The 23,382-nt window shown below is 38.5% G+C and overlaps 1 protein-coding gene across 1 annotated transcript in view; it reads right to left on the bottom strand.

Moving 5' to 3' along the window:
* Positions 1-23,382, bottom strand: part of itga3b (integrin, alpha 3b) — a 30,555-nt gene that overhangs the window by 5,455 nt on the left and 1,718 nt on the right. The window contains exons 2-21 of the mRNA XM_017418571.3: positions 11,513-11,640; positions 9,035-9,117; positions 8,292-8,541; positions 6,849-6,941; positions 6,496-6,706; positions 6,189-6,382; positions 5,317-5,405; positions 5,107-5,243; positions 4,837-4,923; positions 4,686-4,753; positions 4,415-4,557; positions 4,169-4,315; positions 3,986-4,083; positions 3,547-3,715; positions 3,225-3,293; positions 3,065-3,144; positions 2,813-2,890; positions 2,224-2,326; positions 1,779-1,952; positions 137-271 (exon numbers count right to left, since the gene is read on the bottom strand). Coding sequence (XP_017274060.1) covers positions 137-271; positions 1,779-1,952; positions 2,224-2,326; positions 2,813-2,890; positions 3,065-3,144; positions 3,225-3,293; positions 3,547-3,715; positions 3,986-4,083; positions 4,169-4,315; positions 4,415-4,557; positions 4,686-4,753; positions 4,837-4,923; positions 5,107-5,243; positions 5,317-5,405; positions 6,189-6,382; positions 6,496-6,706; positions 6,849-6,941; positions 8,292-8,541; positions 9,035-9,117; positions 11,513-11,640 — 2,536 coding nt within the window. The remainder of the gene's footprint in view (positions 1-136; positions 272-1,778; positions 1,953-2,223; positions 2,327-2,812; positions 2,891-3,064; positions 3,145-3,224; positions 3,294-3,546; positions 3,716-3,985; positions 4,084-4,168; positions 4,316-4,414; positions 4,558-4,685; positions 4,754-4,836; positions 4,924-5,106; positions 5,244-5,316; positions 5,406-6,188; positions 6,383-6,495; positions 6,707-6,848; positions 6,942-8,291; positions 8,542-9,034; positions 9,118-11,512; positions 11,641-23,382) is intronic.

Genomic DNA, 23,382 nt, shown 5'->3' with positions numbered 1-23,382 from the left:
AAATACATACCCTCACAATCTGTAATAATCTATAAGAAACGTGTGTTTGTCATTTGTTTTATTCTACATTTACGTGAATGCTTGTTGAACAGAAAAGAGTAAATGTGGAGACTTCACCCCTGAAACTATTACTTACCAACAGGTAGGACTTTTTGCGATGTGGGAGTAGTGTGATTGCTGCCTGCGGCTCAACACTACGATGCTGGATTGTTTCTTCTGCATCATCTTCTCCAGTCTGCCGTTTGGTACGTTTGGATTTGCTTTTTGACAGCTGGAAGGCAAGGCAGATTGTTTTGTATAACACATTTCACCAACAGGGCAACTCAAAGTGTTTTACATAAACAATTAAAAACATTGTGACAAAAAACCCCACTAAAAGTATATAGAAAGAAAAAAGAAGCGAAATTACAGACCCTCAAAAGAATATTTCATAAGGCAGCTCAAAGACAGAGGATGTGAGAAGTATATGGGAAAATGAAAGGAGGAGGACAGAGACATGACATCAGAGAACTATTGGTAATTACTGGGTTTGATAAAGACATTACCCAACTCTTCTCAGAATAGCAGTGGCATTTCTACTGTCTATATGTAGGCTGCACACAATGTGAATTTCTATTTCAGGCTTTCTGAGGCTGGTATGTGGTGACAAAGTTGTTTTTTTCCCCTCCAAAGTGTATTTCTGAACAGTGGTTTGGCATTGAGACCATTTTAGCACCACTGAACCACTGATGGTTATTCATACTGCTTGGATTGCTTCAGTTCACACTAATGTCAGGAGGAGTTAAGGAGTGTCCGTGTCACTTAGGTTCATGCTGCATTTCATATAGAAGCAGTTCAATTCAAATCTATTGCCTGTGTTCTTATAGCTGTCAAACGTGGCTGAGTGACAACAGTGAAACTGCATCCTGTTTGCCAGTTTTTAGCCATGACAACAACTGGATTCTAAGGAGGCAGAAATATCGCTTAGATAGCGATTTAAATTAAACTTTAACTGGTGTTAGATTTTGGTCCATGACCTTATTTCTGAACACAAAACTGTCCTAACAATTGTACTACATGTTTAATGATAATGACAAGAGTTAGCAAGTTAAATTACAAACCAAACTGGCTTGTAATTTAGTCATGATTTAGAATTGTGGTGTTATCAATTTAACTACAAGAGTATATCTATTTCTAGGAACAGCTTTCAGAAAATGCTGGTATGCATGTTGATCCCTTGTGGGTTTTTTTTCTAGTTTAATGTTTTTTTTGTCCTAAGCTTTTAAGCTAAGCAACTCTAAGTGACCAAGATACGCTTACCAGTGACCTTACACGATTAGATTTAAGGTTTGATTGATAAATAAACTGAAGTTACTTTATTTAAAGTGACATATCTAAATCTGTTCAGAGTGATTTGCTTCTATTTGACTTTTTTTTTCAAGCTGGTAAGCATTTCACTATTATTACTAGAAAGGTAGCATCTCACTGAGGTGAGACTCAAGCTGCTGAGTGACTAGTTGGTGACTTAAAATTGTGATACAATGGCCAAATTTTCAGCAGCCTTTACAAAAAAACAAGAGAAAAACATTACTAATTAAGAACCTCAAATGGTTCAATTGCAGCATAGCTGCTTGGGCCAGAAATTAAAACAACATTTTAAAATATTGAGTCATGTTCTCTTTGTCGTAGTGATTTGACTGTGTTTTGAGTTTGAGATTTACCCAAAAGGCTGTACAAACTATGCAAATGTTAAAAAAGAGAGAAAAAAGTCCAAGAAATACCCCAAAAAAGAACCTTACAGTTAGATTAAGTTCATTGACAACTTTTCCACTGGGGTTACATTCCATTTCTGATTCTCCAGTAACAACAATCTGGGTCAGGTACAGCAGCCACTTTCCATTGGTGACCTCAAAGGGCCACTGAAACTCCACAGCAAGGGTCCCCATGTCTCCCAATGATTGTATTGTGTTCACCTGGAGACAAAAGCAGTCAGCAATTAAAAATAAATAAATAAAGTGAAAATCCAGCAAGTTGAGTAAAATTATAATGTGGTTAAAAAAAGAGAGACTCTTAAGCTGCATGATCCACCCCTCTGGAAGTGCTTACACCACAAGACAAGGCTCACTTGAAAATCCCACATGATATTAAACTTCTTTGGGTTCAAAGCCAGGGTGTGGATGAGGAAAATGTGGGTGAGTAGCACGCATATAATAGATTAAATATACAGTCCTGGAGGTGACTCACAATGAAGGTGAACTCCACCAAACTGCCCACGTCACTGGTGTTCTGCATAGCAAACTCGCCCATCACTGTCCCACCAAATGTGGTTTGCTGTAATGGATTTATACTGAAAAAGGCAAGAGTTAGACATGATTCTTCATGTGAATCACAAACTGTGAGTGAATAAAACAAAACAGTACAGAAGATAATATGAAGTAGCACTTTAGTTATCACCTGCCACCAAAGGCTAAATGGCAATAATGATTTTACCCATGTCTCTCTCTCCCTGCATGTGTGTGTCAGTGTGTGCGTGTGTTTTGGAATCAATTCAGTTAAAAAATGGTTGTCATAGCTTAGCAACTTTAGCAAACAGAAAAATGGCTACAATTCAGCCAGTTGTACAGATACTGAGCTCAGATTTGTTGTGACTTGAGCCGAGCATCATCCACAACACATGCTCCAAGCACCTCACATTTCACAAGCTCCTTGCTTAAAACTTTGACATTACTGCCAATATCAACCCTGGCGATATGCATTCCTTTAAAGAATGCTAGACTTTTTATGCTGTATTCTGGACAGTGTGTGCAGTACATGACAAGGTGTTGGGACTCACATGGAGAAGATAGGCACAATGGTGTTTTCAATCAGCAAGACCAATGACACAGGCTTCAGGTCACTCTGCACACTAACACTGGAGAAATCAACGTCATTATCACAATGCGAGCATATTTAGTTATAAGACATTGACAGTAAGTGAAGCACTGTCCTGAAGTTAAAATTAGTTTCTGCATACACTTAAGGTATACAAATAACTGCTATTCCTTTAGTACACAAAAAAATACAATATATTAGAATAAACCCTTACGTTGACAGAATCAGCTGAGCCTCTATCTCTTTTGTGTACAGGTCGATGCCAGAGGTTTCAAACACTATCTGCAAACGCACCTAACAAGGAGCAAAGAAAGTTAGATGTACTGCAAACCATTCAGAAGAGGTAAAAAAGCCAAAATCCTCTGCAGATTTACCTTTTCGTTGCCTTTAAGTGGATTCCCCAATTCACAACTGACTGTGTAATTAAAGGTGCAATCTACGTCCTACACACCAAAATCACATGAAAAGAGAAACCAACCGATCAGTTTTACTATGTAAGGTTTAGTGAAGAAAATGCATTTTTAACAAAAAAAAGCTAATAAACTCTTTTCCTACCATGTATGTCATTACTTTAACAGTTCTATAATTAAAATGGATAAAACACTGTATTTCTGAACTGTCCTAAAAATATCCCATTCTAAAATGGAAAAAATAATGAAGCGTTCTCAGTCATCTGCTGCCCTCTAGTGGACATACATTGTTCCTGACTGTGGAGAATTGTAATTCATCAGAGAAAAAGATGTTGAGCATCGTCTGGTGGGCGTCCTCCGCCTGCCTCCCTGAAGAAGGAAGGTTGGTCACCTCCACCAGCACGCTTATTTTTTTTACACTGCTGTTGAACTGGAGCACTTGAATGTTGTTCTTCCTAAACACAGGAAATGATTTGTAAATGTAACGAACAGCTTTTGTTTATGTTGACATTACAACAGTCATTAAAAGAGTCTGCATTGGCACATAGGCTTTCTTAAAGCCGTAAAACTATACATTTTTTGCTTGTTGCAAAATAAAAAGTGAAAATTAAAGCACCTTAGACTGGTTCAAGGTTTTGTTATACATGTGGTAGTCTTCTCATGGAAAGGGATAAGTTAAAACAAGGTTCCAAATGAGAAAACGTGTCAGATTTGTGTAATCTCACCTGGGGTAAGCGTTTCTCTCATTATCAGCAAACTGGGCCGTCATCTGCAGGTTACTGGAGCATTTGTTGTCCAAGCCACAATCCTTCAGAAAGTTTATCTGCAAGACGTGGAACAAACCACATCACACGATGCTCATCATGGCCTCCATATTGTTAAAATGAAATGTGTGCACTGCTCTGCACCTCCGCTCTTTGGGTGAGTTTCTGCTCCTGGCTCAGAATCGGGAAGGAGTCCAGGTTCTGCAGGGAGCGTCTAATTTTAGGGTTTGGTTCTTGTAGCGACATGTTGACAGAGAACACCACCGGTTCCAGTTTGTCCTTCACAGGTGTCTGTTAATTCAACCAAGAATGTCAATTTGGTCTAAATGACTGCACGACCGATAGGTAACAGAAGCTTATGACGGGCAACTAGTTTTTCTTTGACCTTACCTTCACATTCAGTTTTAGAGTCTGGCAGATTGGTACGGAGGATGGTAGGCTCATAGATCCAAAATATGTATCTTCACCATTTTCGAAACTAACACGATGGCTTCTTATCCTTTCCATGTCAGCCTCCACCATATAGTCCACAGCTTCCCAAAGAAGAAACAAATTTAAAAACAAATAACGCATTTAATAAAATGCCAGTTTGACAAAATGAAAAATTCACATCGGGATATGAAAACATTTATCTCCACGTGACATGTAAAAAACAGCTTACTGATATTTTTCTTGAAGTCTTTTTTCCCGTTGCTTAGAGTGAAAGACATGCACAGGATGACACTGATGCTGGGAGGGAGGAAAACAGACCAGATTGAAACAAAACTGAAAAGGCTGCTTTCAGATTTAGGCAAACTGAGAGACATTTTTACCATGGATTATTTGGCAAACACTGACTGGGATCCACGATCTTGGGCTCAGCAGTGAAGGTTTTAGTTAAGTGAATGACCGGTCGAGCTCTGAAAACAAAGACAGGTTTGAAACAGGTTGACAGTTTCAAACTGGGACATTCAGCAGCTCATGAATGGAGAAAGTGACCCTCTAACTGGACTTAAAAACCTAAATTGCTGAAGACCTAGTTAAAACGCTGGATAAAAAAGTGGCTATTTTTTTTACACAAAAATAACAGATTTTTTTTCTACCTCAGAAGGGCTATACGGTCATCCAGAGAGCCAACTAAGATGTCAGGGTAGCTGCTGTCATCCATGTCTAGTCCTCCACTGATGGAGTAGCCGAAGGTATGGAACAGGCCATTACCCACTGACTTACCCTCAATCACCTGTAGAGAGCAGCAGTTACTTATTGTTTTTCAACAGTGCTTCAGATAAAACAGAATTCCTGATTGTTCTTACCTGACTGGGCTCCCGTGAAATTCCCTTTTTACTTCCCATCCATATGTACACCTTTCCTGTTTCATGGAATGGTGCCCCTACCGCAAAATCTGGAGACAGACAGAGCAGAGAAACATCTTGAGTAAAGGTGCAAAGGCAAAGCTGTTGAAAATTAACAAAATATTTTACTGTCTCCTTTCAGCTGCTTCCTTTAGGGATTGCCACAGCGAATCATCTGCCTCCATCCCTTCCTATCTTTAGCATGCTCCTCTGCCATGCCAACCATCCAAAAATTAATAAATCCTTGAACCTTTTCTTCCTCCCTGGCAGCTTCATATTCATCATCCTTTGGCCAGTACATCCACTATCCTTCCTCTTCACATGTCCAAACCATCTCTCTCTCATTCACCTCGTGGATTCTGTCTTGCTTCTATTGACTGTATTCCTCTGCTCCCCAGAGAAGCTTCCACCTCTCCAGACTCTCATTCCCCTGCTTCCTACTCTCACTACAGATCACAACGTCATCTGCAAATCTCTACATTCTCAACCGAATGTCTGTGTTACTATGTGAATGTATGTGTGCTGAGCAGATTATGAATATTCTGGCAGTGCTGAGAGGCTGCTGAATGTATCGGTCTGTCAAGAGTTGAGTAGACATTTGGATTGACCAGACACTGATCAGGTGGACTGATACATCCACAGCCTGAGCACCATCGGCACAAAATGGTCTCAGCACACATGCAATTGCATAGTAACGTTGTTTGGTTGAGAAGACAGCAACACAGAATATGATGTTTTGCAATTCCTCGCTTGACTTTTTACATCACCTATAAGTGTAAAAAAAAAAACCCAAAACAACAAAAAAAAAACTATTGCTATGTTCAGAATCACACCTTGGAATCCATCCTGGTTGACATCACCGATGGCAGCAACCGCAAAGCCAAACGCAGAAAACGACGGACCCTTCAGCACCACGGTGGCTGTATTTTGGAAGGATCCATTTTCATTCATGAAAATGTACACAGCTCCTTCCTGATCCTTATTGCGGTCGAAGTAAAAAGGGGCGCCCACGATCAAGTCATTCCAGCTGGGATAGTCGGGAAGTACATTCAGTATTAGATTTATATACACCTAAAATGAATCAAAACAATTTTCCAACACTGAACTTCCCACAACTACACTATTTGTACAGAAACGCACTCGTCATTGTTGAGGTCCGTGGCAGCCAAGCAGCTCCCAAAATATGAGCCCACTTGTTCACCAAGGATAGTTTTTATAAGAATTAATTTATTGTCATATGCAGTCTTTGTCCCAAACAACACAGCGCCTTTGGACTCATCTCTCGGAGCCCCTGTCACCACTGTGTAGTCGTCATGGCTGAGCAGCTTCTTTTCTTCGAGAATAGAATAACCTGTGGAAAAGAAGCATGTTGGAATGAGTTCTCATACCGTAAGATTCAATTTATTGCATCTCAAATCAAACTTCTTATAAAAAAGTAAGTTGTCCAATTATGTGAGGGCTACAACATTTTGTAAAGATGACTAAATGTTCACCTATGTAACTGTCTCGATTTTTCAAATCTTCAAATTTTTTAGTTTGAGAGTCAAAAACGTCCAATGGGTTTCTCCAGGTTACATAAACATTTCCTGCAAAACAAAGCAGAAACACTATTTCAGAATCAGTTTCTTAAACATTGGACAAGATTCTGTCACAGAGAGTAATCACTGTGTGAGACTAAGGCCAATTCCCATTGTGTACCCCTTTTACACCTACACCTTATCCCTGAACATTTATTCTAAGTCACAAGGGCTAATTGTTTCCTTCAGGAGGCCAATACACCAGAGGTGGGCAATTATTTTCCCAAAGGGCCACATAAAGAACTGGGACTCTTGCAGAAGCCCAGACTAACAGGTTAAAAACAATTCTGCCAAACAAAATTTATAATTAAATGTAAATATGATTTTAATTAGCTTCCAATAGTAGCCATTGGCGACAAACTCAGTCAGTTTGAGAATTTCCAGCTTTTTCATATTTAAGGTAAATAATGAACATTCACAAAAACAACAGCTTTTTGAATATTTGGCTATTTTGTGAGAGATCACAAAACTTGTCTTGAATGCTCCATCTCTGTCTGTTTAATTCTGTTACAAAGATTTTGGTGATTTTGCAGTTTGAACAGCAAAGATTCTGATGTACTTCCACTCTATATTCCTCCCTAAGTTTAGCATGATAATGCCAATTGTAATTTGTAAAAACAGTGGGCTGTTTTCCACAAACTAAGTAAATAAAGACTTAGAAGTCCAAATTTTGGTAAAACCTTTGAATGCTGTGTTTTGTGACACGACAATAACTTCTTAATCTATGATAAAACTCTAGTTACCAGAGGAGAGACTGAATATGCTGCTTGTGAACACAAGAGGCTGCACTCATAACCACCACAACACTCACGTTCAAAATAAAAGCACAGCAAAAGCTAGTTTCAAAATAAGTGCAATACTTGGATTTGAATGTGGAATGAGGAAGGAAAATTGCTGGTGTAGATTCACAGTCATGCAGGCCATGGTAAATTCAAAAAAGGTTAAAAACAAAAACAACTTGACTTCTATTCTGTAGTTGAAGACGTTTCGCTTCTCATCCGAGGAGCTTTCTCAATCCAGAAATCTAGAGTGTGGAGTTAAGCTTTTAAAGCTGAGATGTGTTGTAAACTGGAAGGAAGGAAGGGAAATTTTAACACTTGTAAGATTTTATTTTTTAATTTTTGCTTACAGAACTCATACCTTTTTGTTTAAAATGTGCCAGATAGCTATACTCTTTCACCCTTCCCCTACATCACAAAAACAGAATTGGGGCACCCCTACCCCCTTGCATGAACTCACAAAACATAAGTGTAGGGCTAAGGCGTAGAAGCAAACTGGGATTTGGCCGAATGCTCGGTTCATGCATTAAAGTACGATTATTGAATTAATTGAGAAATCAGAGAAGTTTTTAGCTCCCACCTCGCCACCAGTTGCTACCCGTAGCGCCAGCGTAGACATCAGTGTCTGTCAGGCCAGCAGAGATGCCCATGTTGCATAGGCCCTCCCCTTCCATGTCAGAAAAGGGGTAACAGACCTGATACGTATTAGTTTGCCACTCATCACTGTTGTCAAAGGTCAGGTCGTTACTCCGTACGAAACACTTTCCTATCATTCGCCTCTGATCCTCTGACCCTCCTTGGATGATCTTCACGTACCGATGCCCACATGCCTGAACACCAGAAAACAGTACGGGTTTAGGGATCGTACAGTTTCTCTAACTATTTGATTCAAACATTTGCTAAAATTAAACTATGTGGTAATGTTAGTATTTTGAAAATGATCATTATTTCTGCTGTGAAGAGTACATCAAGCCTAAATACACAGTTTAAAAGGTCTAAAAATAACAATTAAGTAAAAAAACCTGCACAAAATATTGTTGATTTATGAATTACACAATGCATGCATTATCTCTTGAAGGCATGTGTATCATTGTAAAGTCTTATTTGACAGCAGAATTTCATTTTTTGTTTGAAAAATAATTAAAACAGTATCATATGTTTGCACCGGGCTGCTGTCAAATGGAATAAAAAATACACTATTTGTCGTCCGTGACACTCAAGAATTACACAGATTGTAACAGTATCACCTGACTGGTATCATCTTAATGTTGCTGTTTGGCTGATAGTGTGTGATTAATGGAGCGAAACACAACGTTGTCTCACCAAGACACGTCCGTCTGGAAGACTCCTCTGACTGGCCACTGTCACACCCAACCACATGCCTTCCACCATCTCAGATGAACTTGCTGTGAATGAATCAAACGAGTCAGGTGTTAACGGGAAAGTCTGAAATCATTAACAAGATGGTGCTAAGTGCAAGTACCAACCTGGAATTATTAACACCCAGTGCCTAAAGGCAGGAGTAAATACTTTTGCCTGAGTGTGTGTGGGTGTGTTTTTAATAAAACTCAATGGGTGTACAGCTACAACATTACAACAAAACACAAAAATATCTGCAGCTCAGTCAGTTTTATAGATATTGACCTATAATTTGGTGCGGAAGTAGCCGAGTGTCACCTCCAACACATAATCTGAGCACTAAAAGGTCGCACAGAATTTCACAATATGATGTGGGACTGCACATGAAAGGTTTCAGGTGACGTGTCTACCTTTAGACCATTTTTGAGAAAAATAATTACAAATTTCAAATTAGATTTGAAATAGGAAATTAAACCACTTCAGTCAACATGTTTGAGTGTGTAGTCACAGGACAGATCCAAATAGTGACATTCTTTCAGCCTTGTTCATTTCCTGACATGTAAACCACAAATATGTGCTGTGACTGGAGCAGCAGTCATATTAACTTCAACATTAAAAAAAAACATGCAGGGTCCTTTGTATTTGTTCTTACTGAAGTTTTGTTTCTACAACTCACATATGGGATAAATAATTGAATGCTACAAGAAACGCAGAGGATTTTACAGGTTATCTGATTGATAACTTTTGTTCTATGTCAAATGGAAGCTGGAATATTATTTATTAACTGACATGTTACAGCTAAACATTTGGGGACGTGCTCAACAACCTGTGAATACATTTTCTGTGTGACTTCTCAGAATGTTTTAGCTGTTTTTCCATCAGGGTCATTTTTGACTCTGGGAACAACCACACTGAAACGCTGAGGACGGCCAAGGGGGTGAAATGCTCACAATTTTGATCTTCCCTCACTAATTACCCCCAAAAAGCTAAGTTACATTTAAAATTGAGAAACTGAAAAAATATATTAATCTGTCAGGCAATTTCACTGGGCTGCAACTTTTGGCAACTATTTGGAGACAGAATTGGGAGAAACTATGCAAACTTTCACCAAGAATCACATAGGATTGGTACTTATGACACGTTTGTGTACGTACATTAATTGCAAATAAATCGCAACATTTATGAAAATGTCCTGCAAATGACATACAAGATTTTTTTGTCACAGTTTAGTCACAGAGCATCTTAATTGTGTCTCAATTTGATCTTGTTTTGTTTGCATTTTTGTCACGGTTTGATTTCAGAAGCTGCTAAGCACTCTCTGAGTTGTCTCACATTTCTCACCCTTTCCGACTGGTGGAAACTAAGCTGTTAAGGGTCCCAGACTGAATTTTCAAACATGTTCAAAATTCCTGCAACCTGAGAGCAAGGACCGGAGACTCACGTGAGGAAATTGGGGAATCCTCGCAATTGTTTCAGGAAGTTTTAGAAACTGCCTTGTGACTGGTGACTTATTTGATTTCTGATCAAATCTGTGATTGTGTAAAAGCTTTTACTCATTATCTAAAGGCAGACGTATTTCCGTAATAAAAATATTCCGTGGAATTTTATAGTTGACACTTGTTAATAAACAACAGGTGTTTTTCTTGTCTCACATGCTGTTTTTGCCACAATAAGCAACAGTTGTTAGACTCAATCATAACTTAGACCTTCAGTTTGGACTTGTTAGACACAATATTAAGGAAGTACCAAACTGAACCATTTGCAAATGTTTATGGTCTCCATACATACTGTATCTATAGAGACCTATTTAACTAATTTAAGTTAAACTAATAATAATGATAAAACAGCACCTTTAAAATTGCACTTCAATTTTCTTGTATAAATTTTCTTATGTTGACCTACAAGCATTCTACCACCACCCAAAACTGAAAGTGCAGATCAGTTGTAAAAAATGTGCCAAATAGAAAAATAAATTAGTAATGTTCCTTGGATCACGTATCCTACAATGCAAGTTATTCCAATATTTCATTTTTTCAGGAAAAAAACCCAATACATTTCTTTTAGGATCTCAGATTTAAACAGTTTTCAGATGTCTCATTTTATGTTTTCAATAGCAGATGCCAAAACAAGTGTTAAAGCAATTAATTTAAAATCAGCTCAGATCCTAAAAATGCTAAATTTGTTGAGATCAAACTAGACACACAGACTGGAGTCTCAATTTTAAAGATAAAGCAGGTAACATTTGGCCACTAGATGGCCACGTAAGAAGAAAAAGAATGACTTTTTCCTATAGAAACATCACAAAACTGTTGTTCTTTTTCGTTCTTGGAGTTTTATTATGTCTAATGCAACTGGTTCATGTGTTGAGACCAAACTTGATGAATGGACCCATCTCTGCTGCAATCAGCTGAGGGTATAAAAAAAGCTGTCCACAATGCTTACTTGTGCTGACCAGATCCATCCTGGTGCAGTCTGTGGGGTCTGTGGTGATGGGACAGGAGTAAACAGCACCTGTTTCGTTGACATTTTGTAGAGAAATGGCTTTGTCTTTGGGTGCTCCTGCAAGAAGCCTGGACACATAAACAGACGGACAGAGAAACAACACTTGAGATAATATCAGAGATGTTGTTAGTCGACACAGAACAGAGACAGTTGCATCACTAAAGATGGATTACCTTTGTAGTCTAAACACAGAAAATGGATCCTGCAGAGATGTTCTGCACGGTGCATTTTAAGGACAACAGCCTTTTTCCCCCCCAAACAGCATTTAATATTGAACCTATATAAATGACACTTGAGACACAGAGTGTTCATTTAGTTTGAACAACAAACAAACAACCAAATCTCGTTAACGTGACCTTTAAAATATACTGAAAAGAGAGTGAAGCAGTCAGAGCATGACCTATAACAAGTCCGGGAACCAAACACACACACAAAGAGGCACACAAACAAGCTCTGCGGTGATGGATCTGATCTTTTTGTCCACACACACACACAAACACACACATGGACACTCCCTACATCAGAAGCTTTTAACACGGCAGTGAACTTTGAAACCGAGCGATCGCGCCTCTCCAAGACTCTGTGAGGCAACACGTCTTTCAACCTAAGCACAAGATTCATCTGCTGCACTCTGTAGGTGAAAGGTGGAGGTAATCTTGTTTACAATGTGTGTGCTGGTGATATATGACCGGCATCACTGTGTGCTGAAACAAAGGCACAATGGTGGAGCTTTCACTTTGACGTGTGGTTTTTGTCCTCATTTATTCCTTCTGAAGTTATATGCTTTTGTATAAATGTTTATGTATTTTATGTATATAAAAATGATAGCAGGTTTAAAGAATTGCTCCCATTGTGATGATCAGTAGAAAGTGAAAAATGGTGAGTTGAACAGTTCAAACCCTATTAAAAAAACTCCTTACACAAACTGATAAGCCATAATCAATAAAGTTAATTGGTGTGTAATTAAAAATAAAATGTTATGGGTCAGTAGGATAAAAAACTACAAATTATCTCCAAGTCAAACATTTATTTTTTCAATTTAAGGGCAGATTGTTTGCTCTGAGATGTAAAATATGACAGATGTGGCATATTAGACTACACAATGTCTGAAGATAAACATAAAAAGGCTGCTGGGTAACTAAAGGCTTTTCACTGGGTATAAATTCAGTGAAACCAAAGCTTTTCTTCTCCACCTGTGGTTTCTTGACTCATACACTTCCTTATTTTGACTTAATACTCCCACACCTTTGCAATCTTATCATCTGTACATCACAAGTGGCTAGACGATATTTCCTCTTTGGTCTGTCACTAAAACAGACAAAGTTTTATTACATAAAAATCAGTCGTGCATGTTGACTTCCACTGCTGATTTTAGATCAAATTACTATAAACATTATATTTAAAACTTAAAAAGACTTCAGATTGTTGGATGTGGGGTCCTGTTAAAGGTTATGAACAATTATTGTCCTACCTGTTGAAGAAAGCTCTTTGAACCACCTCAGTTTGAAGAACTCGAGTTTTTGACAAGCTAACATGTAGTCCAAGCAAAGCCAAGACCAAAATGGACTGCTGATGTTTCAAAATGACTACAATCTCAAAAGTTTCATTGCAGGTCATATGAATGCCATTATATTAATTCTACCATTACCATCAGTTTTGGATAATATGGTCATTTTCAAAGAATTTGATGGTTATTTGCAAGCAATACCAGTTAGTTGAATACACCTTGGGGCACTTCTGGTATAGATATTGTATTCATAATATACTTCACCATATTTAAATGACTTTTTTTTTACTTTTTACATAATAAAGTACAATGACCCAAAGCTTCAAGTTATCATTTGAAACAAAATGTTTTTCCTTTCTGCTGCAACCATGACAGATGTAGGCAAAAAAATCTATCTTGTCAGATTGACGACAACTAGGAGGAGTAAGGTTGGCCTTTAGGTCTCCGGTTTCCATCAGACTGGGCGGAAAAGTTTTCAGTTCAGGTAATCGTTCAGTAAAGTAAGCAGCACCTGAGAATCCATGGTGACTCAGAATGAGCATGCCAAAGCACGTTGTTTAACATTTCTGTATATGCATGTGTTTGCATCTGGCTTCCTATAAATGCATCAAGAAATGTTAAATTTGTGAGAAACAGATGTGGTTAGATAAATGGAATCATTTGGCTTCTGTTTTTTTTTTTTTTTCAAGCTGTTAAACTGAAAATTGCATAAAAAGTGTCTCTTAGCTGTGAGCAGCACACAGTGTATCAAAATACTGCATTCCAAGATTTGGGAGTTTTGTGGGAAAACTAACTCACACAATACTTTATGAGACTGACCAGAACTTCAGGGGGAAAACTAGAAGAGACTTTAGAAACGCTTTAAAGCCAGTAGTTACGAACCAAACAGAAATGTCAAAAAACTGAAGCATGCTTTTAAGGGCTTGGATAATCTGTGGGGTTATTGAAGAAGTTATGAGCAATCAATGTCGTATCTGCAGTAGATAATTTTGAGAGCACTATTAGTTCAGAGAAGAGAGCAGGTTTTATACAGGGGGAACCAAGCTAACCTTTTTTTTTCTTTCAGCTGTTCCCTTTTCAGAGGTTTCCACAGCGAGCCATCCTCCTCCATTTGTCTTCTGTGTCATTTGTCCTCATTCTAACTACCTCCATGTCCTCTCTGCATCCATATATCTCCTCTTTGTCTCTTTCCTGGCAGCTGGATCTCTAACATCCTTCTACCAATATACCCACTGTCCCTCCTCTGCACATGTCCAAACCATCTCAGTCTGGCCTCTCTAACTTTATCTCCAAGTTGTTCAACCTGTGCTGTACCTCTGATGACCTCATTCCTAATCCTGTCCCTCCCAAGGACAACCTCAACATCTTCAGCTCTGCTACTTCCAGTTCTGTCTCTTGTCTTTTTGTCTCCAAACCATACAACATAGCTGCTCTCACCTGTCTTGTAAACCTTTCCTTTGACCTTTGCTGCCACCTTTTTTTCACAAATCACTCCTGAAACTTTTTTCCAGCCACTCCATCCTGCCTGGACACTCTTCTTCACCTCACTCCATGTTTTCCTGGACAGTCGACCCAAAGTACCTAAAGTCTCTGCTTCTTGTAGCCTCATCGTTCCACCTGCCTCCCTCTCATTCACACACATGTACTCCGTCTTCCTATGGCTGACTTTTACCCCTCATGTTTCAAGTGCAAAGGGATACTCAAAAACAATCAAACAAGAAAAGCAAAGAACGTTTGAGCTGCAGTCCATCCATTCATCTTTTTACACCTGCCTCATCCTGTTTAGTGTTGCAGAGAACTGGTACTTGTTTCCAGGTGTCAGGGGTTAGGGTTAGGATTAGGGTACACCCTGGACCGGTCACCAGGCCACAAACAGCCATTCACACCAAAGGTTAATTCAGAATCTCCAGTTAATCTAATGTGCAAGTTTTTGGACTATGGAAAGAAAGCAGAACACCAGGAGAAAACCCACCCATGCACAAGGAGAACATGGAAACTCCTTGCCCCCTTTGAGCTGCAGTGACCTCTTGAAGTTTTTAATTTACAGTCTGTAAGTAATCCAGACACCTAAAAGGGCCCTAAAAATGGATTTAAAAGGGAAAAGGACTCAAGTAGCAGCAATTGCATCTTATGTGACCATTTTTGCACTTGATGAACAAATCATGGTTAGGTTGCACAAGAAATTTTGAAATCACACTTTACTGTTTCTCAACCCTCATGAAATTGACACAAGCCTTAGTAACCTAGTGCTGACTCAGTCAGAAGTGCAGTTTTCCAAAACCAGCTAGAACAATGTCCCTGAACCCCCCCCCCTCCCGGATCTCCTCTGCTCATCACTTCCTCATAAATAGGCTTTCAGTGGAAGAAGGGCAACCAGCAGCTGCATACCGACTGAGGACGTGTTGAAACTCGGCCCCTGACTACCAAGTGATCCACACGACGGGCTAAACCAAACATTTACCAAGGCAAACACACCCAGTTAAACTCAGCAGCATTTTCATAACTACAGGCGAGAGAAAAATCACACGAGAAAGGAATTTGACGAACTACTGCACATTCATATCAGTTCAGCTTAAGCTAAACAAACAGAGGTCAACACATCCATCTAAAAAGCTCTGAATGGTTGGTTAAAAAAGTGTCAACCCGAAACGTTTTCAAGCAGTTAAATAAAATTAAAAGACTAGCTTAAGGCATGTATATCGCCCACCGTCTTTCATGCCAAAGTTTGAGACTGAGCTCAAATTTTGAAAAATTATGTTTTTGTAGCACTTTAGGTAAAACCTTGAAACAAATCTCATGTGATACTAGAAGATGTCACCCTCAGAGTATGTGTTGTGAATGACTCAGCTACTACCACATCAAATTTTAACCCAATATCTGATGCACTGAGTGAGTTATAGCCATTTTCGTGTTGATTAGTTTGAATTTGCGGTGGAGGTCATTTTGAATCACATTGACTCTGAAAGTTTATCAGTTTTTGATATACATCCTATGATTTTTTTGCCTGAAATTTTCATTAAAATCTGTTCAGTGATTCATGGAATATTTGGCTAATGGTACAAACACACACTCATCCTGCCTTCTCCGGCGGGTGATAACTTTTCATTATAACAAAACAGAAAGTCTAACTTTATAAAAAAAAGTGGTAAAACAATTTTGGAAGTTCAGAAGCTTTGTAAACTTCTAAGAGGAGATGAGGTGACTGTGACATTGTGAAACAAAAGGTCAAATCCTAGGAAAACAGGTAACTTATAGTTTTTTCCTTCTTGACCACATTTATGCAGCACGCATGCTGAGTCACAGCAGCTGTGAGTATGAGTACATCAGCCTTAAACAAGTGGCTACCTCTCAAATAAGGTTTAGGGCAACATGTTTGTCAAAAGGTGTGGCTTCTCAATCTTATAAGACATACTGTAGTAGGCATATTACTCACCACTAAAAGATGAAAAATGGGTGATAATGCTTTTTTCCTGTGTCCGTTTCCTCGTTTCTTTGTAGCTTTAGTCAAATATCTTACAACCAACTCAACAGATTTCAAAGAAACTTTCAGAAAGTAGTCATTTGATATCCATCTACAACTAATTAACTTTTGAGTCAGCCTGATTCATGATGGCCGCCACAGCTAAATGACTTTCAAAAAACACAAAAAGGGTTCCAACTTAGTCAATTTTACAGAAGCTGACCTAAAGGTTGGTGCAGTAGTAGGTGAGAGTCATCCCTAACACATACTATGAGCACTACACACTGGCAAGAACTTTCTTTAAAACTTTGGTATTAACTGTTGGAGTCAACCCTGTTTGTCTGTTAGTAAAATATCTCATGAACCACCGGATGAATTGTAATGAAACTCAGAAAGTTATCATTGGATGTACACATACAGCTGATTAAGTTTTGCAGTCAATCTCATTTAAGATGGCCACCACAGTTAATTGACTTTAGTCTGCACAAAAACAACAGCTATACCTCAGTAAAGTTTACACAGAGTGAGCTAAAATTTGTTATGGTAGTAGCTGAGAGTGATTCACAGTATATACTCTAAGACACAGGTGAAAAAGGAACATGAAGTGGTATTATTTCCCTGCTGAAACTGTAAAATGACAGATACACAGGAGCTACACGCTAACCTACTCCATCCTCTGTTTTTAGCACACTGCAGGGATTCTTATTGATTCCAGGGAAACATTGCCACTTAGACTCACTAAGCAAATAAACAAAGATAATATTGAATGCAGCGACTCAATTTGCAGATTGAATTAAGCGAGAGGACAAGAGCGGACTCGGCTTGGGATCTTTTTATGCTGCTGTAATGATGTAATGACTTCAGCGAAAGAAAAGAATATAGTTGATATGACAGACATGCTGTCTCACAATGAGCTCCTCTGTTACTGTGCTGGTGAGAGGGAAGAGAGTCCCTTGATGAATGTGTGTGCCTGGTTCTTGTAGCTGCTATGCATCCACTGAGGTCTGCTGCTAAAAAACTCAAACATCCAGTTTATTGTACTTTTAGAAAAAAATCTCACAACACAACATATAAGGGTTGTTTAATGTTAAAGTTACAGTTTTTCTTTCTTTTTTTTGTACTTATTAGTGGTCAGTGTCTTACCTGCAGCTGTTAATGATCAGAGCGCTTCTTGCCTTGGGGAATTATAGCAGATTTGTTAGGGTGGGAGTCTTTAGGCACCTCACGATTTGATTGCATTCGATTATAAAACGATTATCAATGCATTTTGATTATCTTGAAACTTAAATGACTGTTTTTTTTAAAGACATAAACAGTGTTTCGTTTGGCCTCTTTAATTTTTCCTTTACAAGTAGTTTTAAAATTTACATTTCTGTCACGTTTCTCTTGTTTAAAGCTAAACTAAACGACAAGCAAGCTTGGTCTTCTCCGTCAGGTCTTCTCAGGCTGTTTTCAGTTTTGTAGCACATGACCTCCTAAAGGCTAAGACTGAACATCAAGAAAAAGGAGTAGTGGTCATCTTTGATCAAGATTAAAAGAGCTGCATAAAACTGCTACTTAAAAGAGGAAGTATCACAGAACAATTACATTAACATAAAATATTTGTTTGCTCCTAGGACACAGACGGTGTAGCCATTTATTTGAGCTGGACAAACATCCTGTTTAAAAACGGCCATCTGCCTTTGGTGAAACAGTAACAGGAGAACAAACTCATTTTGAGCCAGTCTTACAAATTAAACACGACAGGTAATCCCCTGATTACAAACCCATTCTTTTTTTATAAACAACGTGTCCAATATTGTTTGATAAGGAAAAGGTTTGATTTGTTTGTGTCTGAAAGTACAGGTGGGACAAAATATAGATAGGGCAAACTATTATCCTTTTTTTAAGTTGATATGCTAATATCTGCACAAAAATGGTTCTTTAATGTGAAAAATAAGATGTTTCCAGTGTTGTTACTTCCTGACTCTTTGCAGAGGTGCTGAACACCAAAATGAAGAAAACTTGACACTTTGATAATGGCAGACTGAGGAAAAAAGACAAGGAGCACTTTTCATTGTCACATGCCAATAAAAGGAGAAAAGAGTCATCTCTGTCTGCCTGTTACCAAAATACCTCATAAACCACTGGATTCATTTTAATGAAATGTTCAGAACGTATTTGATGTACCTCTACATCAAAGTTAACCTGATTCAAGACAGTCAGCACAGCTAATCAAACTCTGCAAACACAAAAATGACTCTAACCCAGACAGTTTTATAGATATTGAACTAAATTTTGATGCTTTAGTAGTGGAGAGGCATTTATAACACATACTGTACTCTGACCGCTAACAGGTCAGGAGATTTAATGCAAGATTGCTCACAATGGGATTTAAGGTTTGACAAAAACGACTACAACAACAACATTTCTCATCATGAGACAATTTTATTCTAAAACTCATGAATGAAACGTCGATCTGCATTCCTCCAAAGAATCCTAGTTCTTTATTTATGATTTTTTTTTTTATTAATACCTAGACAGATATTGTGATATGTCATTTCAGAATTGGCTAACATTTTATTTATCAGTACTTGTATTGTTACATGAACGTTTTCAGCCACATATTGTGTATTGTATCAAGTTAAGAGGTACTCTGGGAGTCCCATGCCTAGTCTATAGGTTGTAGGTCAGCTAACTTCACCCATGAAGTTTGCTATGAAAGTGAAACTTTTATCAACCCATTTTACATTTGTACACAAGCAGACTGTGTGCCAAACTAATATGGAGGATTCCATCTAAATGTATGCATGCAAGCTGAAAGGCACATATACACAAATGATCACAGTTGCATGCCTCATAGACACGTCTCTTTGGTCTCTCGGTGGCCTCCCACCACGCCAGCGCACATCAGAACTCACAAGAGACTCGGAGTATCAGTGACAGTGCACCCATTAACTTTTGACCCTATATGTGAAAGAGGAGAAGAGGTTTTGTTGGTGGGGTTGGGATTTGGTGTTAACTGGGCTACAGGTGGACAGCTACACAGTTATAATGCAGCTAACAGCAACACTGTTAGCATGCATGCTTCGTGCCAAGTTTTGTATTAGAAAAAAAGTGCAGCTGTGCATAAAACCTATTTCCCCTTCAAGCATTTTTCTAGTCGATGCATTTCATTTAGTGAAAAGCAACTAAAAATGACTGAATGTCATGCCTAAAATGACTGCGTGCACCTACTTCCTCAGACAAACAGTGATGTAAACCAATACTCCAGGATTATTTCCCTATTCAGAGATGAAAAATGGCACGAGGAGCAAATGGCACTGAAGCGTATCGTTTTTCCAGCTGTAGGTAGCGCTCATTAGCCCAGAGGCTAGCTACATTAGCTTCTTTTCTATGCTGTTGGCAGCATTTACACAAATAACTGGAAAAAATGACCTTTTACAGCTTTAAGATGGAAACAGTCTTCACTAAACCCCTTTTATAAAAACTCATTTGTGGAGATTAGTGGGAGGCCTGAGATCTTGCTCAAATCCACTTTAGCGTGTTATAAGAAGTCACTCCTACTGCTGCTGTCATAAAAATGCAACTAATGCTATTACCAACATAATGGATTAAATGAATAAATGCCATAAACATTATTTTGGCATAAACCTACAAATCAGTCAGCACATTTTTGCTCTCATGTCAATTTTGTTTTAGCTTTACCAACATGATTTAGGGTTGCATCCCTAAAGTTCTCTCATACACCAAAGAACTGGACCACTTTAACATTTTGAAGAGGAGGAATGTTGGATATTTGCCCAACACCCATCCACCACCATCACTCCCACAAGAATAAAAGTCCATTTCTACTGATGCTGTAGTCCTTAAAGATGCAATACATAGAAAATCTATTTTTAAAAAGGGGTTGGTGTTGTTTTGCAGCACTAAGCAATTCAATTTATTTACCGTAAGGGTAAGTGTACTTTCTAGAAGAAGCAAATGTTCCACATATAGAGCTTTTAATGTTGGCAAGTATGCCTATTGGGATGGACCAAAAACCTGTCCGGGGTGAACTTCTATGATGACAAGAGTGAAAGAAGGGAGTCTGCAGCCAAACAAACATAAGGTTCAGAGGAAACTCACACTACCCTGTGAAAATGAGCTGCCAGCCTGTTACTGGCACAGATAAGAACTTTTTGCAGTCATTCTTCAAGTGTGTTTTTGCTGTTAATGGGTTTTCAGCGCATTATGGTTTTTTATTTTTATTTTTTTTAAAACAGACCAAAGATAAGCTTTAATTTCAGAGGGAGAGTATTCAGTTTCTGTCTGACACACCATCCTCATCAGATGTATTTAAACAAGGTGGATTATTTTCATGAGATGTCTTGTTTTAAGTCCTGTAAACCTAAAAAGTTTGAGGAAAAGCAGAAGATGTTTCTGTGCATGTTCCGACTGAACATTGGATTAGTATGCAAACAGCAACATACCATTTTAATTTGCACCTCACAGCAGAGAGGGGAAGGCCCTTTCAACTTAAAAGACTGGCTTTTAGTCCCAGAGGATTCTGTAGTCAGTCAGAGATGAGCTGAAAAAAGCAAATGCACTCAAGCTCTGATTAAATATTCATCAATTGAAGGAATTAAGACTACTTTTTTGTACTCAGAGGCTCCCCTTTCTGAAATGAAAGGATCTTTACCTGAATGACTAACTTTCTAGTTTAGAGGTTTGAGTGTAAAATGTTCTCCCCTCGCCCTCATTTCACCAGAGCTTTGCCTCAACCTGAAACCTGGCAGGTTGTGACTGTGCACAGAAAAGTAATACATTCCAGTCATACCATGGGGTCAGGGGAGTGGAAGAGCCAATAGTTGGCCAGCTGAATGATCCCCGCCACAATAGAGAACAAAAAACAAAAAAAAATAGACAAAAAAGTATATATTTGAAACCCAAAGATTGACTCAAAGAGTGGAAATGAGTGGGGGGAGGCAGATACAAGTTGGCCTCAGGCAGCTTTCAGGTTGATCGGGTGCTGCTAACCTTCTTATTGGACACTAACTCCCATCTTGACCCTTGATTTAAAATATATTTTGTATTTTCCTAAGCTCACCCAAGAAATAAACTAATAAACTAATTAGATAATAGCAGACATCTTAGAGGGGTTTACGAAAAACTTTTTAACTGAAATAAAAGATTGGGGCCCTCAGGCTTAACTTTAATCCTAAACTCTGTCTCAGTCATGGATGCACCAATGATGCTTTGACTAGTTTCGTTGCCTCTTTTGGACATTTTTTTCCACAAATATCCAAACTACAACTCCTTCCACAGAAAAGGAAACTTGAAACAGCTTCTGCATTGCAGATTGCGGGTTATAAAAGACAAAAACGGAGGACTGGACTTTAAAAGCAGTTCAAACATTCAACATACAGCGAGTAAAATAAGTACTGAACACGTCACCAATTTTGTGAGTAAATATATTTCTAAAAGGTATTATTGACATAAAATTCTCACCAGATGTCCATGTAACAACCCATCCAGTCCACACAGGCAAAGAGATCAAACCATAGATGTCCATAAATTAAGTTATGTGTAATAATGAGAAATGACAGAGACACCAGCACAAATCTATCAGTAATTAGAAAGCAATCCTGCCAATTAGTGAAAATATTAGTTCTGTAAATGAAAGGTTGCCATTCGGTCACAAAACCAAGGTCCCTTTCTTTATATGTCAAAAAAGATTTTGTGTTTCTTTAAGACTGAAGCTTTAAAATAAAACAAAATATGGCTAAGACTCGGGTTGTTTCTTTTATGGTGCTCCCAAAAGTTAACTAAGACTAACATAAGTGTTTGTGCACTACACTAAACAGGTTCCAAACTTACTGTACTGAACCTGGAAAATATTCGGGAGTCAGTTTCATCGTCAGCTGGATCAGAACTAAACTTGTTCACTTTAATTAATGGCAAAAGTTATGTTTTATTTGGGGGAAAAAAGTGATATTGCACATTAAATTGAATGTTCAAAAGGTCATTTGATAGATATACATCTAAAAGTGATGCAAATTGCTCACACCTTCCTCATTTTGGGTTGCAGATGCTGACGATCCCTCAGACCCAGGGCCAAAGTGAGAACTCGTATGTCAGCAGGACAGTGCTGTCCATTCTATGAACTGTGGTTCACATTAGTCTGCTACTCTGAAGAGATTACACTGATAAGACACGTTTTTTTTTGCTGAGAACACAGAGGAAGTGGGCTGTGGTTTACAGTTTTCTTCCTGCATAAAGAGAAACAACGGTACAGATAAGCAGCTTATGAGGATGTTGTGTAGTCGCGGATGTGGAAGGATGGAGAGGCCGCTGTAATTAGAAAAGAGAAATCCTACACCGAACGACTGCCCAGTCTGAAGAACTCTCAGTAAAGATGCTGCAGAGGAAGTCACGTATTCATGTCGCTGAAACTCAACTAGGCCCATTCTCATGAACCACATTACTCACTTCTACCAAAAACCAGTCAAAGCTCTGTGGATTTATGTCTCGGTAAAAACAACGTCTGAGTGTTACAGACCAGCGAACACGTTTATGAGGAAACACAAATCCACTTCTGTCAAACAGACCTGATTAAAGGGTCAATGGGGAAAAAAAGTACAGACCACTTCCTCCTTTCAGCACAAGAATATACGTAGGCATCTTTTCCATACAACCTGTTTCTACGGGGACCTGTAATTTTTTTCCATTATTTAACCTCACCTAAATAGGTTAGGACACACAAATGGAACAGAGTTCAATGATTTGAAAAGCGTTGTATCGCAAAATGAAAATAGTAAAAAGAAGTTATTCGGTTATTAAAATAGAAATTGCTTGTGAAATAATTACCACCATATTATCTGT

The sequence above is a fragment of the Kryptolebias marmoratus genome, linkage group LG17 (assembly GCF_001649575.2).
Source record: "Kryptolebias marmoratus isolate JLee-2015 linkage group LG17, ASM164957v2, whole genome shotgun sequence".
Classification (NCBI taxonomy): Eukaryota; Metazoa; Chordata; class Actinopteri; order Cyprinodontiformes; family Rivulidae; genus Kryptolebias; species Kryptolebias marmoratus.
This window is presented reverse-complemented; position numbering and strand designations above follow the sequence as displayed.